The following is a 13567-nucleotide window of genomic DNA, read 5'->3' as shown; positions in this document are numbered from 1 at the left end:
TCAAATAGTAATATTCCTCTATCAAATTTCTTGTGTATGTGTGGTTATCACTACTTAAGCAATGTGTCCAGTTCTCAGTGTGAGGGGAGATGTAGATTTTTAAGGAACGTGGGAAGATGGTCTTAACTGAAGTTTGTTGTTCAATTAAGTCAAAATAGTCTGGTTCTCTGCTGAGATTTCCAGAAACATAAAGGCCAAGCCTTCCTTGTTATATCAGCTTTTAGTCTGCAAGCACTGTTAGTCTTGCTGGATAAGTTTAGGTTGTTTAGGAATCTGTTCTACCCAAAGTATTTAACGTCACCAGTGTCCATTGTAACAGGAGCTAGTTTTCAGCCACTCCAGTCTGTAGAATAGAATAACATAACTTGGAAGGGACATCTGGAAATCGTCTGGTCCAAACCCTACACAAAGCAGGGCTGGCTTTGTTCAGTAATTTTTTTAAATTTTGTGTGTTTGTTACATTTGTCCTCATCCACAGATAGACTGAGGTAGCATAGCAGACTGATCAGGTTGATGTGTATACTATTTAAGATTCTTCTTTTCCATTTCATTTAGTTTCATTGGAAATCTAAGCAGTCTCCTGTTTGGCACTTATCATGCCACCTGCGAGTAAGGTGCCAGACAAAACAAAAGTGCAGTTTTCAAATGTGATTTTCTGTAGTGATTCCATAGAAAATAATCTGCGCTCAAACAATCTCAGGCATGCAAATTCTCAGCCATAGAGTAACTGAGGAAGTAGTTTGTGTTCTCAATATGAAGTGCAGTGTGTAAAGATCATTGTTACTTGCGACTCTCTTGCCCACGGCAGGAAATGAAGCATTTAGTGTTTTGTTATTTAATGTCTTTTTATTGTTATTATTATTTTATTATTACAAGTTGATAAAGTGTCTCAACTACTTTGTAACAGTTCAAGTTTTCAAAATTGCATATTTAAAATTACTTAATATGTAACATATATGCAGCACATTCCATTCAACAAGTATTAATTTCAGAAATTTACCAAGACTGGACATTCTTGAATTTATTTTTTTTTCATTCTTTGTAAAGAGTGTGTTTTTATTCAAAGGCTGATTTACAGCTACAGATGGAAGCACAGCGCATTTGCCTGTCCCTGGTTTATTCAGCTCACGTAGACCAGGTCCGTGAGCACCTGAAAACAGAAAAAGAGAGTGAACTTTGCAGTCTTAAAGAGGAGCTTCTACGTAGTCATTTACAAGAGATGAATGATCTTAAAAAAGTTCATCAAATGGAGCTCCAGACCATGAAAATTCAACCAGCAGGTAACTTGAGAAAATTATAAGAGTGTAGCTCTTGATAGGAAATATAATGTCTTTAAAATAAAATTAGTACAAGAGTATGGGGAGAAGGAGCACATGGCTGTCCAATAAGTTATTTTTGAAGAACTTTTTACAGTGATTTTTGTCATAGTATTTCCCTATTATAAATGGTCTGTTGCTGAGGATATTTAAAGAAAGGATAAAAATAATATAAAAAATAGGAATGGAAAGTATTACTCATGTTTTGCTATTTGTATTAGATCAGTTAATTGCAAGGAATGATGTAATATTCATCTTTCCATTTGTATTATTTACTACAATATTAAACAAATGCATCATGAAAATATTTTTAAACTTGTTTCATTCAGTGGTCTTTAAATTTATGGATTGGCTTGCTTCCTTATTAAATAAGGTTTTTTGATACTACTTTCAGGAACATTGTTCTTTGCCTTTTTTCCTCCATGGGATTCTGTGGTATCAGATTTATTTTCTGTCACTCCATTATTTGCCCTTGTGTAATTTTTTTGCATAATAAGTTCTTTGCTCTCTTGTATTTTTGAGTAATGTTTGATATTTCTGGAGTTCATTAACACATGAAGCCAGTTGAAAAATTGTTGTGTTTAAAAATAATAACATTAATAATTTGTATTCGTAGATGATGAAGTCTCATCTTCTCAGAGACTTATAGAAAAGCTGAATGAAGCTATAACTGAGGAATGTTCTAGGCTCACGCAGGTAAGACTTAACTAAAAGCTTTTTTTTTTAGTTTAACACTTGAAAATGAGGAATAATGTATACAGTGAGTCATCATGTTTTTCTGCATCATCTTTAACCTGCTCTAGCTGACCCTACTTTGTGCATCATCAACAGGTTTTCTTTGCAGCTTTTCTTTTTGCCTTGATCTCTGAATACAAAACTGATCTTCTAAAATAATGTTGCAAAGGTTTTTGCATTTTTTTCCTTAACTGTTTCATGTCCTTCTACAGCAAATTCTTCTTATGCTTAGTCTTAATCTTCAGGGCAGTGTTTTTCAGTAACTAAATATGTAATCAAAAGTTGAAGATTCTTTTTGCATTTGCTCTAGTACCAGGTACCAATTACAGTATTTTTTCATGTTTTTTGATACATTATTAAACAATTCTTCACTTTTTTTCTGTTTCATTTCTTGTGCAGATTTTCCATGATAGTTGGAATAAAAAATCTTCAACTGTGATAGAAGCTGGTGATAGGGAACAGGATATTTTCAAAAGATCTCCTGCTGAGAAGGAAAAACTTGATATGGAATTAACAAGACACAGTGGTCAAATTCAAGGTAATGGCATTGTACTATCATACTGGTTAAACAAACATTGATTTCAAGTATTTAGACTAGCAATTATGTCACTGGTTGTTCAGATGCTAATGTAGCTGCCAATAGGTGCCTAAATAGCTGCTTCAAAGATTTCCTCACTATTCTGAACAACTTTTCTTATGAATATTTCCTTGTGCTGTTTTTATAGTGAAAATTGGTGAAAAAAGTGATTATATTTTTCTTCTTATGTAGAAGCTAGCAGTTCTACCAAAAAAATCACATATACCAACACTATGTAGAAAAAGTACATTCTAAAACTTGGAGGTGCCCCATTTGTTTCAATGTGTTATCTCTATTGAATAACTTTTCAGCAAAGTACTTGTAACTAATACATTGTATTAAGGTTTATGATAAAATGTTCATTATCTTTTGCTCTAATTCCTTGATGATTGTTTAACTTAGCTATGCAAGAACATATGGAAGCACTCCTGCATAAGATACTGGAAGAATACAGTAGGCTAAGAAAACTTCAAACAGAGTTGATGAAAGATTGCAAACAGGTAAACTTTTTATATTATTGCAGTCTATAGGCCTTTAATTTGTACTGTTCCACGAATTCCTCTTGAAATGAAAAAATGTATTTGAAGTCATGCTTATGCATCCTGGTTGAATGACATAGCAATGGATTGGTGAGATAAATTGGAGAAGACTGCTGCCTGTGTCACAGAATCACAGAATGGCCTGAGTCTGAAGGTTTGTCTCTTCCAACCCCTGCACAAAGCAGAGTCAGCTTAACCAGGCTTCCTAAGACAATATTCTGTTGAGTATCTCCAAGGATGGGATGGAAACTACACAACTCCAGTGGGCAACCTTCTTTTCTCCAGGCTGCCGAGCTCTCTTGGACTCTCATTATAAAACAATTACTCCAAGCTCCTCACCTCCCTTATGGCTCTCTGCTGAACTGAGTTTCTCTTGTGCTAGAGAGCACAGCAATGGAAGAGTGAAATATCAGCTTCCTCATCTTCACAGCAATGCTCTAATGCAGTCCAAGGGGCTGCTGGACTTCTGTCTTATTAGAGCATTGCTGGCTTCTGTTTAACTTGCTGTTCACAAAGGACTCAAGTTCCTTTTTCATTCAGTCTGAACAGGATGATCAACTAGCTATAAATGAATACTTGATCATTCAAGCTGTAAAATGAAACATATTTGTTATGTCAATTACATTTTCCTGTGTATTGGCCACTGACCTTTTGTATATGTCTATAGATACAGTTAATATTTTTATTATTGCTGTGCAATAATAAAGTCTTTTGTATTGACTTTATTATTTCTTAGGTCAAAGAAGCATGGCTGTCGTCCTCAGAAACTGAAAGAAGAAAAGAAGAAGAACCTAACAATTTGGAAACAAGAAGGGAATCTTTGCCAGCCTTTTCACAAAGTCTAAAGGGTAAAAAGATACATATGCTGTTTTTAATGTATACATATTCAAAGAGAGCAAGAGAAGAGAGGATGACTAACCTTTAACTGACTCTTAGTTTACAACTTGAATCATGTAAGAGCTTTTTGCAAATTATACAGTATGATACCATTCTTTTCTTAAATCTCTAAAATTTGATTGAATTGCTTTCTGTGAAGCAGTTTTGGTTTGTTCTTGTTCAGTTTCCACAGCTAGAGCTCTGTTACTCTCAAGAAATAACAGGAGAGAGAGGTTTTGTTCAATTTTGCAAAATGGGAGACTGAGTTATCTACTATGGAAAAAAATTAATATGAATAAATTTTTAACTGGTGTAATTATTCAGTTGCATCACTGATAAGAGTTTGGGATGGGAATGAATTTATACTATTATAATTTTTTTTCCCTTTTCCATTTTCAAATAATCTGCATATAGATCCTAAAATTCATGAGCATTGTTGGAAGGAGATAGAAAATGTTAAAACACAGCTTGAAGAACAACACGCTCAAGAGGTGGAGCACCTCAGGTCTTATTTCCAGCAACAACTGAAAGAAAGTGAAGAGAGGTACACAGCAGAGATTGTACATTTACAGGATAAGCTTCGGAGTGATGAGGTATCCTCTGACTACACAAGGTATAATCAGTTCTTTAATGCTTACCACTTTGTACTTCCTACAAACAGAAGTGTTCCAAATAACTGTTCATGTAAGGCTATGTGTTTTACTTTGAAATTTGAGAAATTATTTATAAACACATCAGTCACATTCTTTTTTTTTTTCAAGAGATGTTGATTGCTGCCAAGAAATTACATAAACATTATGAACATAGTGCAGCATTTAGAATTAAAAAATGTTGTAAAATATGTTGTATTGTATTTTTATAGTGAACACAGGGAGATCTGTTAATTGAATTAATATATAAGCATCACATCATATATATTTTATATATATATATATATATATATATATATATATATATATATATATATTATTATATATATATATATATATTATATCATATATAACATTTTAGCTATAAGTTCATAAACTTTCAACTCAGTAGGCCACTAAAAACTTGACCACCCTTGCAGCTCCAGGCAATGTAGTTGGCCTTATACTGTATTGTATGTACCCTAGCATACTTGTGTGGAATCGGTATTGTTGGAGAATATGTAGCAATAAAGCCTGTGGCAGAATTGAGGTCAGCTTAGCAGGTTCTGGCTTTCACAAGTCATGGGCCATAGGACAAGCTCATCAGCCTCTTCCTGGCCCTGACCAATGACCATTCCAACCTGAAAGAAGTAGTGTTCCTTGGGGACAATCCTGACAACTGCAGAGCCTGTTGTTGATGATGATTCTTCGACTAGAATCAGTGGGTGTGTTTAGGGTGTTGTAGGTGCTTTCGATTGTGATCTGTTCAGTGTCCTCTCTTATTTGCTGCTTTTCATTTGTTTCATTTGATGTACTCAAAATCTGTTCAGTATTTATGTGTTTTTCATTTCTCTTGATGTACCTTTATTTGAGGGAGAACTCTCAGGATTTGTCAGCCAGTGCCAGGCTGTGAAGAGAAAACAGAGTCACAATAGCAATAAGAGATGTTACTTAGGAGGAAGAAGTTGTTGTTTATATTTTTCTACAAATTGTCAATTATTTTATACTCTTACAACAGCAGTCTTTTAAAAAGGTCAAAGGAGTGTAGTAAGATGAATCCTTAGAGGCTGAGACAAATGAAGATAAAAATGTTTTCCTTAACCATTAAAACTCAAACAGCTGCTTTTCCCTGACTGTAAGAGTATCTTATGATATCTTATTTCAGTTATTTCTGTTTTTCTATCTTCAAACAGTGTTCTTTTCATTCCTTAAAATGTATTTCTGGTCTTCATCAAATTTAACACGGATGCTAAAAATATTGGGTTAGTTTTTGCAGCTAAAAATGGAAAAGATTATAAAATTATCTTTTTGGACTCCCATTTCAGGATTCTTTAACTCAGATTTGAGCAAAAGAAAAGCAAAAAGCTTTTTGTAAAACCGAGCATAGATGAAGACTGTAAATCTCACAGACAATAGTTACCTTCTAATAAGCTGTTTTCCACCCTCTTAGCAAGCTATTCATTTCTTTGTGCTAGCAGATCACAAAGAGATTTTTCTAAATTGATACTGTATCTTACCCTTTTGACAATGTATTTCTGTTAAGTCTTTTTCGGTGTGATAATGAAAAGGGAACTGCAGTTTTCATGTGTGTGGTTTTTTTTTTTAACTGATTTGCAGCACTGAATATATTTCGACATGTTAATATTTAAATATAAACTGAATCATACTGGATTTCTTGCTGTTTTCATGTGTACTCCATTTCTTACTGAGTCATATGAGTGACGAATCAAATCCTAATGATTCAAACAGGCACTATAGTATTCACTTTAATTTTGTAGTCACTGAGCACTACATGTTCTTAAGGAGCTGTAAAACAGTTGTTTGGGTGGTGTTGGCAAAACTGATGTTAAGAAGTCTTATATTGATGGAGCCTGGTATATGGAAGGCAGATGAATTATAAACTAAGAGCATATGAAATTAATGATGTGGGGAGAGAGATGTTGTGAAGAAAATATTTGCAGTTATTGGTCTTTGAATGTGCATGGTGCATATGCATATTCATATAGGTGCATATTTGAATGGAAGAAAAAATAATGCATACTGAAACATTTATTTTATTTTAAGCCCTGACCTTTTTGCTTCTTTTACTTTCTTAGTATATCCCCAGAGTCACAAATAAAGCTAAAAGAGTCCTTCGGGAAAGTGAAGTGCAGTGAAAGTCCTCATCAGCAGAGAGAGGATGCAGCACTGGAGGTACCATATAACTCAGTTAATAACAATGGATATAATTTAGGTGCTACAGGCTATCAGATGAAATTGAAATACTGACTAGCATTTGATAGTAATAAAATAATTATCTCAGTACTATGTTCTACACTTGACTATCCACATTAGAGAAAGTAGGAAAAAGAAATTTTGCAAAAAAAGGACTTCTAAAAATTATAAGACATAAACTTGCTTTATTGGTCCTGTCTTTTCCATTTTAATTTTTATTTTGTATTGATTCTCTGAAACAAGATTTTTGGATTGGACGGCTTCTCATAAAAGTGAAAAAATGGTAGTGTTCAAAGATTTCTTCAGGTTTTTTTAAAATATTGAGACTTTTCTTTAAAGGCTACTCATGGAAAAAAAGATATTTAAGTGAAATCCTAGTACTTTTTAAGTATAGACTGCACAATTTAGAAGAAACTTTGGAAAAAAACAGTCCCAAAGATCTTAGAAACCAAATGCAAATGGAAGAGACTCCATACATTCCTTCTCTAGTATTGCTTTAATCCTTGCTCAGAAATTCTCCACTTTGAAATATAGTGATGTTGTTTTCTGGTGTGATCCTGTGGTTTCTCCGTTGATTCCTCTGCATTTTGATAGTTCAAGTAGTGCTAGAAAATCCATTCTTTCAAACTCAATTTTTAAAATTATTTTGGCACAGAAATGCGGGGGTTTCCTTTACCCTTTCTTTTATTTTGTGGTACAGAATTTTGTTGTTTATATCAAATAGGGATGTGCTGGTTGAGGAAAAAATAATCTCTTAAAGCATTTAAAAATCATGAAATAAAAATGCAAATGCACGATTTGAGATTTCATGGTTTTTTTACAGCTTGCTAACGAAATTGAAATGAAAAATGATCTGGACGTTGTACAATTGCTAGAAAAACAGTACCAGGAAAGATTAGAAGAAGAAATAGCAAAGGTATTGCTTTTATTTTGTTACTTCAAAATATGCTTTAAAACACTGCCACTTTTATTTATTGTTCCTGATAGTTCATACAGTTGCAATATTGCATGCTAAATTCTGTTTTTGCTTTTTTTATCAAAGATTTGATTCCTTCTGATTCTGAAAATGAAAGTCTTTTTAATAAGCTTTCTGAAACATTTTGGTTGCATGGGTGTGTTGGGATTTTTTGTTTGTTTCTTTGATAGTGTTTGTTTGTTTCTTTACTATGGGACTCATTCATTGTGTTCAATGTGTCCAACAAACCTATTGTTTGGTTTCATGGCTTTTCATTTGTATCCAGCCAGTCCTTTGACTAGTGCCCTGTTCCTACCACATAATATCTGTTCATGTGCAGGATTGTGTTTTCTTTTAAAACTCCAATGAATACAGATGACACACAACCATTCTCATTACTTAAATATTTTTAGAAAATCCTGAGATTTAGGGAGTGGGTTTCTTGCTACTTGAGGCTCAGCAGCTGGTCAATTCAAAAGATGTTAACAGTTTCACATATTTTCTGATCATATTTAATTATGCATTTTAGTGTATGGTGTAAAATATATAGTTTTTTATTGTATTTGGTGACTTTCATTAGGCTTTATAGATAAGAGTATATTGTTTCATTGTGGATTTACTCATTATTTGATTTCCAAAGGCATTTTCACTTCCTTTTGGAATGAATTATCCCTGCTTTTTATGCATTTATGCCAATATGATGACGTAAAAACAAGAGAATCAAATTAGTATTAAAAATTGGTAAAAAGTAAGAGAATGCTTCTTCAAAAGGTTTGTGATCTGAGTTAAGAAAAATGTTACAGACAGCAGCAGATGATGACATAAACTAAAGCAATCCAAATTTCCGGAGTAAAAGTTTCATCTATCTCATTTGCTATCCTAAATCTAGCAAAAAGGTGCTTATGTGATTGAAAATGGATTATTTGTATTAAATGGAGATGCTTAGCAATGAAAAGGTTACTAATCTGTTGTAACTGAAACTTCAACTTTATAGTACTTGTAGAATTTTCCTTCTGGTCAAGTAAATACTTGTGCTGAGTATCAAGCACATGGCTCTGCTGCCCAAAATCAGTGTCAGTGGAATATTTATGGCTGATGCTTGGATGGATAGAGGAAGCTTAGTATGGCTGCATTTCTGTGACTCACCTTATAGATTCTAGACTATTTTATGCATATATACATATGGATATATAGCAGAACTGGATAATTCCCCGCTAAATGTATTTTAATCAAAAATAGCATCACAATTTATTGGACTGCTTTAGACACTGCATGCCTATATTTTAAGATATGTCTGTTCATAATATTGGCAAATTATATATGTATTATAATATCTATATTCTTTTACCTTTGTATTTACTTCTATTTTAAAAATAGTAAAATCATAGATCAGAACTATTAGTACTTGTATTTATATTATTGATGGCAAACAGGGAGATTTCTTCTGCAGTAAGAGATACTGTAAAGTATAAATTAATGCGTATTTTTCTCATTTCTTCAGGTAATTGTGTCAATGAGTGTAGCATTTGCCAAACAGAGTGAATTGTCAAGAATTGCTAGGCAGAAGAAAGAAGAAACACAAGCACAAATTGTGCGTCAACAGGGAATGCATTTTAAAATGAAAAGGGAATGTAGCATAGAAGAGGTTGATGGCCCTCTCAAGAAAGTAACAGAAAAATGCAAACATGAAGAACTGAAATCACTTTGCAAGGAACTCAGTGAAGAGTCTGGTGAGATGGGCTTGCTTGGAGAACAGCTTTGTTCTAACACCAAGTCTGATTATGTGTTAGGACAGACCACGCATGAATCAGTGACTGCTGAAGGGCTTTTCTCCCATGCCCAAGGGCATACAGCAGAGGAAACATTGGTGAGTGTTTGAAAAAAAAGATAGGTAAAGTATAATAACGCATTTGAATAACATATTTGAATATAGTTCCATTTCAATGTGAAGTCACCAAAGAAAGAAATTAAGATGAAAATTGGAATGTTTTCTTTTGCCTTTAAAAAGGATGACAGCTTTAGATCTCAAATTATCTACCTTCGTTTAAATACTTTACCACATTATCATAGCATTCTGCTATGCTGTGAGGAAGGGAATTCCCACTGTTTGTGGGAAAACAGGTTATTCCATTTTTTGTTAAAACTGTGTTGCAAGCAGTAAATGACATAAAGACCTTTTAAGCTAGTTTTTTAGTTTTCTAGTGCCTGTGCATGGAGTAGATTAAAAAATGGTGTTTAAAGAGTTAGAGACCCTTGTGATAAAGAGTATCATCTGAAAACAAAAATTATGAAAGTAATATGTAAACATTACTGAATCTCATGTTAAGCATTTCAGAAACATGAGTTGAAGGAAAAGATCTATAATAAATATGTTAAAAGCGGCCTATTATTTAATCCTACTGTACTTTTGTTCTTTATTGAATTTGGCACCAGCTAGAGCAAAAAGTTACTCTTTCAAATTTTGTAACAGTTAAATATTTTACTCTTGTATTATCTTGATAGTGAATACATCAGGAATTATAATGTTCTGATCTGTATGATGCTATTCTCTCAAACTTCTGTTGCAGTACACACACACACTCTCACTCACTCACTCACTCAGAGACGTATATGTCTGCCACTACATTTTCTTTTGAGATCCCTGTCAGTTAAAAAGCATTAGAGTTATTTTGAAACTCTCCTCTGTTTTGAAACAGAGGAGAGCCATGAAGATGATCATGGGACTGGAGAACCTCCCTTATGAAGACAGGTTGAGGGAGCTGGGTTTGTTCAGCCTGGAGAAAAGAAGGCTGCAGGATGACCTCATTGCAGCTTTTCAATACCTAAAGGGAGCCTACAAACAGGAGGGGAATCAACTCTTTGAAAGGGTAGATAACTGCAGGACAAGGGGAAATGGTTATAAGCTGAGGGAGGGAAGATTTAGATTGGATGTCGGGGGGAAGTTTTTTATAGAGAAATTGGTGAGGTGCTGGAACAGGCTGCCCAGAGAGGTTGTGGATGCCCCGTCCCTGGAAGTGTTCAAGGCCAGATTGGATGGGGCCCTGGGCAGCCTGGTCTAGTATTGAATGTGGAGGTCGGTGGCCCTGCATGTGGCAGGGGTTTGGAGATTCATGATCCTTGAGGTCCCTTCCAACCCTGGCTATTCTGTGATTCTGTGAAAAGCTTTATTTAAATGGACAATGTGGGCTTTCCAATAAAGAGGCAAGAAGTTAATGCCTTAGCAATATCTGTTTTAATTTGTGAAAGTATTTTCTAAAAGGTATTTAAATCTTTCCTAGTAACTGTCTTTGGACATGAAATGTTAAAATAATTACAATATTTCAGTGCAACAATACGATGGCAGCATCAGATATGGAAACTTCAAGTCAGCTGTTGATATATGAGGAACGCTTGGAAGATATGCGTCAGGAACTGGTTCGGCAGTATCAGGAACATCAGCAGGCAACAGAATTACTGAGACAAGGGCATATGCAGCAAATGGAACGTCAGAAAGAAAATCAAGAGCAACTTCTAGCAGAGCTTGAGAGTCTTAAAGTGCAATTAGCCGAGGTAATGTGGTACCTGACACAATGAACTAACAATGGTTTGGCTAAGAGACCTCACCGCTCAGGTTTATTTAATATTTATGTATCTATTCATGCACATCTTTAATGTATGCATGCACACACATACGTGTCTATTCTTATGTATACACACATATGCCATATTCCAGTTACATGGCCCTGTGCAGGATGCAGGTTAGCAAGCGCTGACATCAATGAAGCCCCCAGTCACAGCTGGAAATACTACAGAATGCTGCACTTTTCGTACCCACTTGAAGTTGTAACTTCAGCATTATCTACATCTTCCTGCAGAGCTCTCTTCCCCACCACCCATTTTCCTTTTCCCCTCTTTTGGCATTAGCGTGATTGTTTTGAGGGCTGCGAAACAAAAGCCTGGTAAGTTAGGGGAACACGGACTTTTAGTACTCGCTTTGTCTAGTCTGGTTTCTAGCTAATTTGTCTGTTGTCATGCTCCTTCCATCACTTTTTTTTTTTCCTTTTCCCCTAGTCAGCTCAATTTTATGGAGTAGAAGTTTATCCACTCTGTTTTTCTGCAGCATCATCTGTTGCTTCTTTAATAGAATCTAAATCACACTAATAGGAGATGCATTTTGTTTTCCAAGGCTTTGGAAGCTGGCAGGAATTTCAACACGTATTTGCATGCCAACTAATGCCAAAGACATCCTGAATAGGGAAGTCATTTCAAGTAGGACAAAGTGCTTTGGCAATCTTTTTTTTTTTTTTATCATAAATGATGAAGTCCTTATGGATTATGTCAGAATGAAATGAAATCAGTGTGGTTCAGTGGGAAACACTGCTGCATTTCTTTGCCTTTGAATACTGTATCTCATTCAAAGTCTATAGCAGATATGCTAATGAAACTCATTAAGCTCATTAATTTATCTTAGTAATTGAGTCTTCAAAAAAAAAATGTCATTTACAGACTTGTCCTCAATCCTTGAAGGCAAATTGAAAGGCCAAATAAGCCTGATTTCAGAAGAATTTTTCTTGCTCTAATTTGTTTCCAAAACTGTAATGTTACACATGGAAATAATATTCTAAAATTCTTTAATTTCACTGTGGTGTGGAACTTTGTTTCCTTCAGATTTTACCCAAACTGTTCTGCTTAATTTTGGGGTCAAGGAGCTTGGGAAACTAGAGTGCAAGTCACTTGTATTCTGGTTATCTGGCTCTTGTACAGTGACTGTTATCGTTTCCTCTCACCTACTTTATAGATGTTTTTGTATCATTTATCCTGGTAATATTTCCTTTTAATATATATACACATTAGCCTTTATCTCTGTGCTGATTTGCAGCTGCATCATTTGTCAGGGTTAGCAAACTGATGGAAAATATTACAACTTGTGCTGTTAGCTTTTCTCTGTTTTTTTTGTGTGTGTCAAAGATGTTTATGCATAAGAACTGCATCGGAATTTATACATCACGTTTAAGCCTTGAACACTTCGGCAATTCTAAAAGAACATGTGTGGGGGCTTTTAAAAGAACATATTTTCATATTTTTTTCTCTGCTGTTCAGTGTATGTGTGATGGCACATGACATTTAGATGTTAAACTTCCAGTTTACATTGTGACCACCTTATTTCATAAAGAGCACAGAAATGGTAGGAAAGTCTTAAATAAGCCATAAGATACCAAAAGTACTATTGATTGAGTTTAGTTCTAGAAAGCTTTCAGCCTCTTTATATCCATTTAAAGAAATGGACTGAATTTTCACTGTGCAAAATATGTAAAAAATTAGAAGTGACAGGACTCCCTGGTACTCAGAAGCTTAAAAACCAATCTGTGCCTCTGTACCACTTCTTTCTTAGCGCGTCTCAATGGAGAATGACAACCTGGCTGCAGAGAGAGAGAGAATGCTTTTGGAAGAACTGAAATCATTGAGACAACATCCTATTCCTGGAAAAGAGAGGCTCTTCCGTGAGCTACAGAACAGCAGCACGCAAACAGAGGTGAGTGTGGACTTTGGCTTTGTTGGCAGCTGTGACATACAAAACTAGTAAGATCTGGTTTTACTGCAGCTGTTTTTGATGTAATATAGTTTCCTAAAAGATGTAGGGTACTTCTTGTATGGAGCAAGTTTAAGAACTGTTAGAGTTTAAGGTACTGGTAGACTTAGTTTCTACTTCAGGGCAGCAGAAGCAAGTTTAGCAGCTTGTAGGTGGG

The 13567-nt window shown here is 34.7% G+C and overlaps 1 protein-coding gene across 1 annotated transcript in view; it reads left to right on the top strand.

Moving 5' to 3' along the window:
- Nucleotides 1-13567, top strand: part of AKAP9 (A-kinase anchoring protein 9) — a 100010-nt gene that overhangs the window by 43921 nt on the left and 42522 nt on the right. The window contains exons 9-19 of the mRNA XM_090142821.1: nucleotides 1067-1280; nucleotides 1933-2012; nucleotides 2451-2589; nucleotides 3031-3128; nucleotides 3904-4015; nucleotides 4458-4656; nucleotides 6769-6865; nucleotides 7710-7802; nucleotides 9343-9708; nucleotides 11166-11390; nucleotides 13213-13353. Of these exons, the coding sequence (XP_089998947.1) occupies nucleotides 1067-1280; nucleotides 1933-2012; nucleotides 2451-2589; nucleotides 3031-3128; nucleotides 3904-4015; nucleotides 4458-4656; nucleotides 6769-6865; nucleotides 7710-7802; nucleotides 9343-9708; nucleotides 11166-11390; nucleotides 13213-13353 (1764 nt within the window). The remainder of the gene's footprint in view (nucleotides 1-1066; nucleotides 1281-1932; nucleotides 2013-2450; nucleotides 2590-3030; nucleotides 3129-3903; nucleotides 4016-4457; nucleotides 4657-6768; nucleotides 6866-7709; nucleotides 7803-9342; nucleotides 9709-11165; nucleotides 11391-13212; nucleotides 13354-13567) is intronic.

This window comes from Phasianus colchicus, chromosome 6, assembly GCF_987193195.1.
Source record: "Phasianus colchicus chromosome 6, bPhaCol1.hap1.1, whole genome shotgun sequence".
NCBI classification, from domain to species: Eukaryota; Metazoa; Chordata; class Aves; order Galliformes; family Phasianidae; genus Phasianus; species Phasianus colchicus.
The sequence above is the reverse complement of the archived record's forward strand: the minus strand, read 5'-3'. Positions and strand labels throughout refer to the sequence as shown.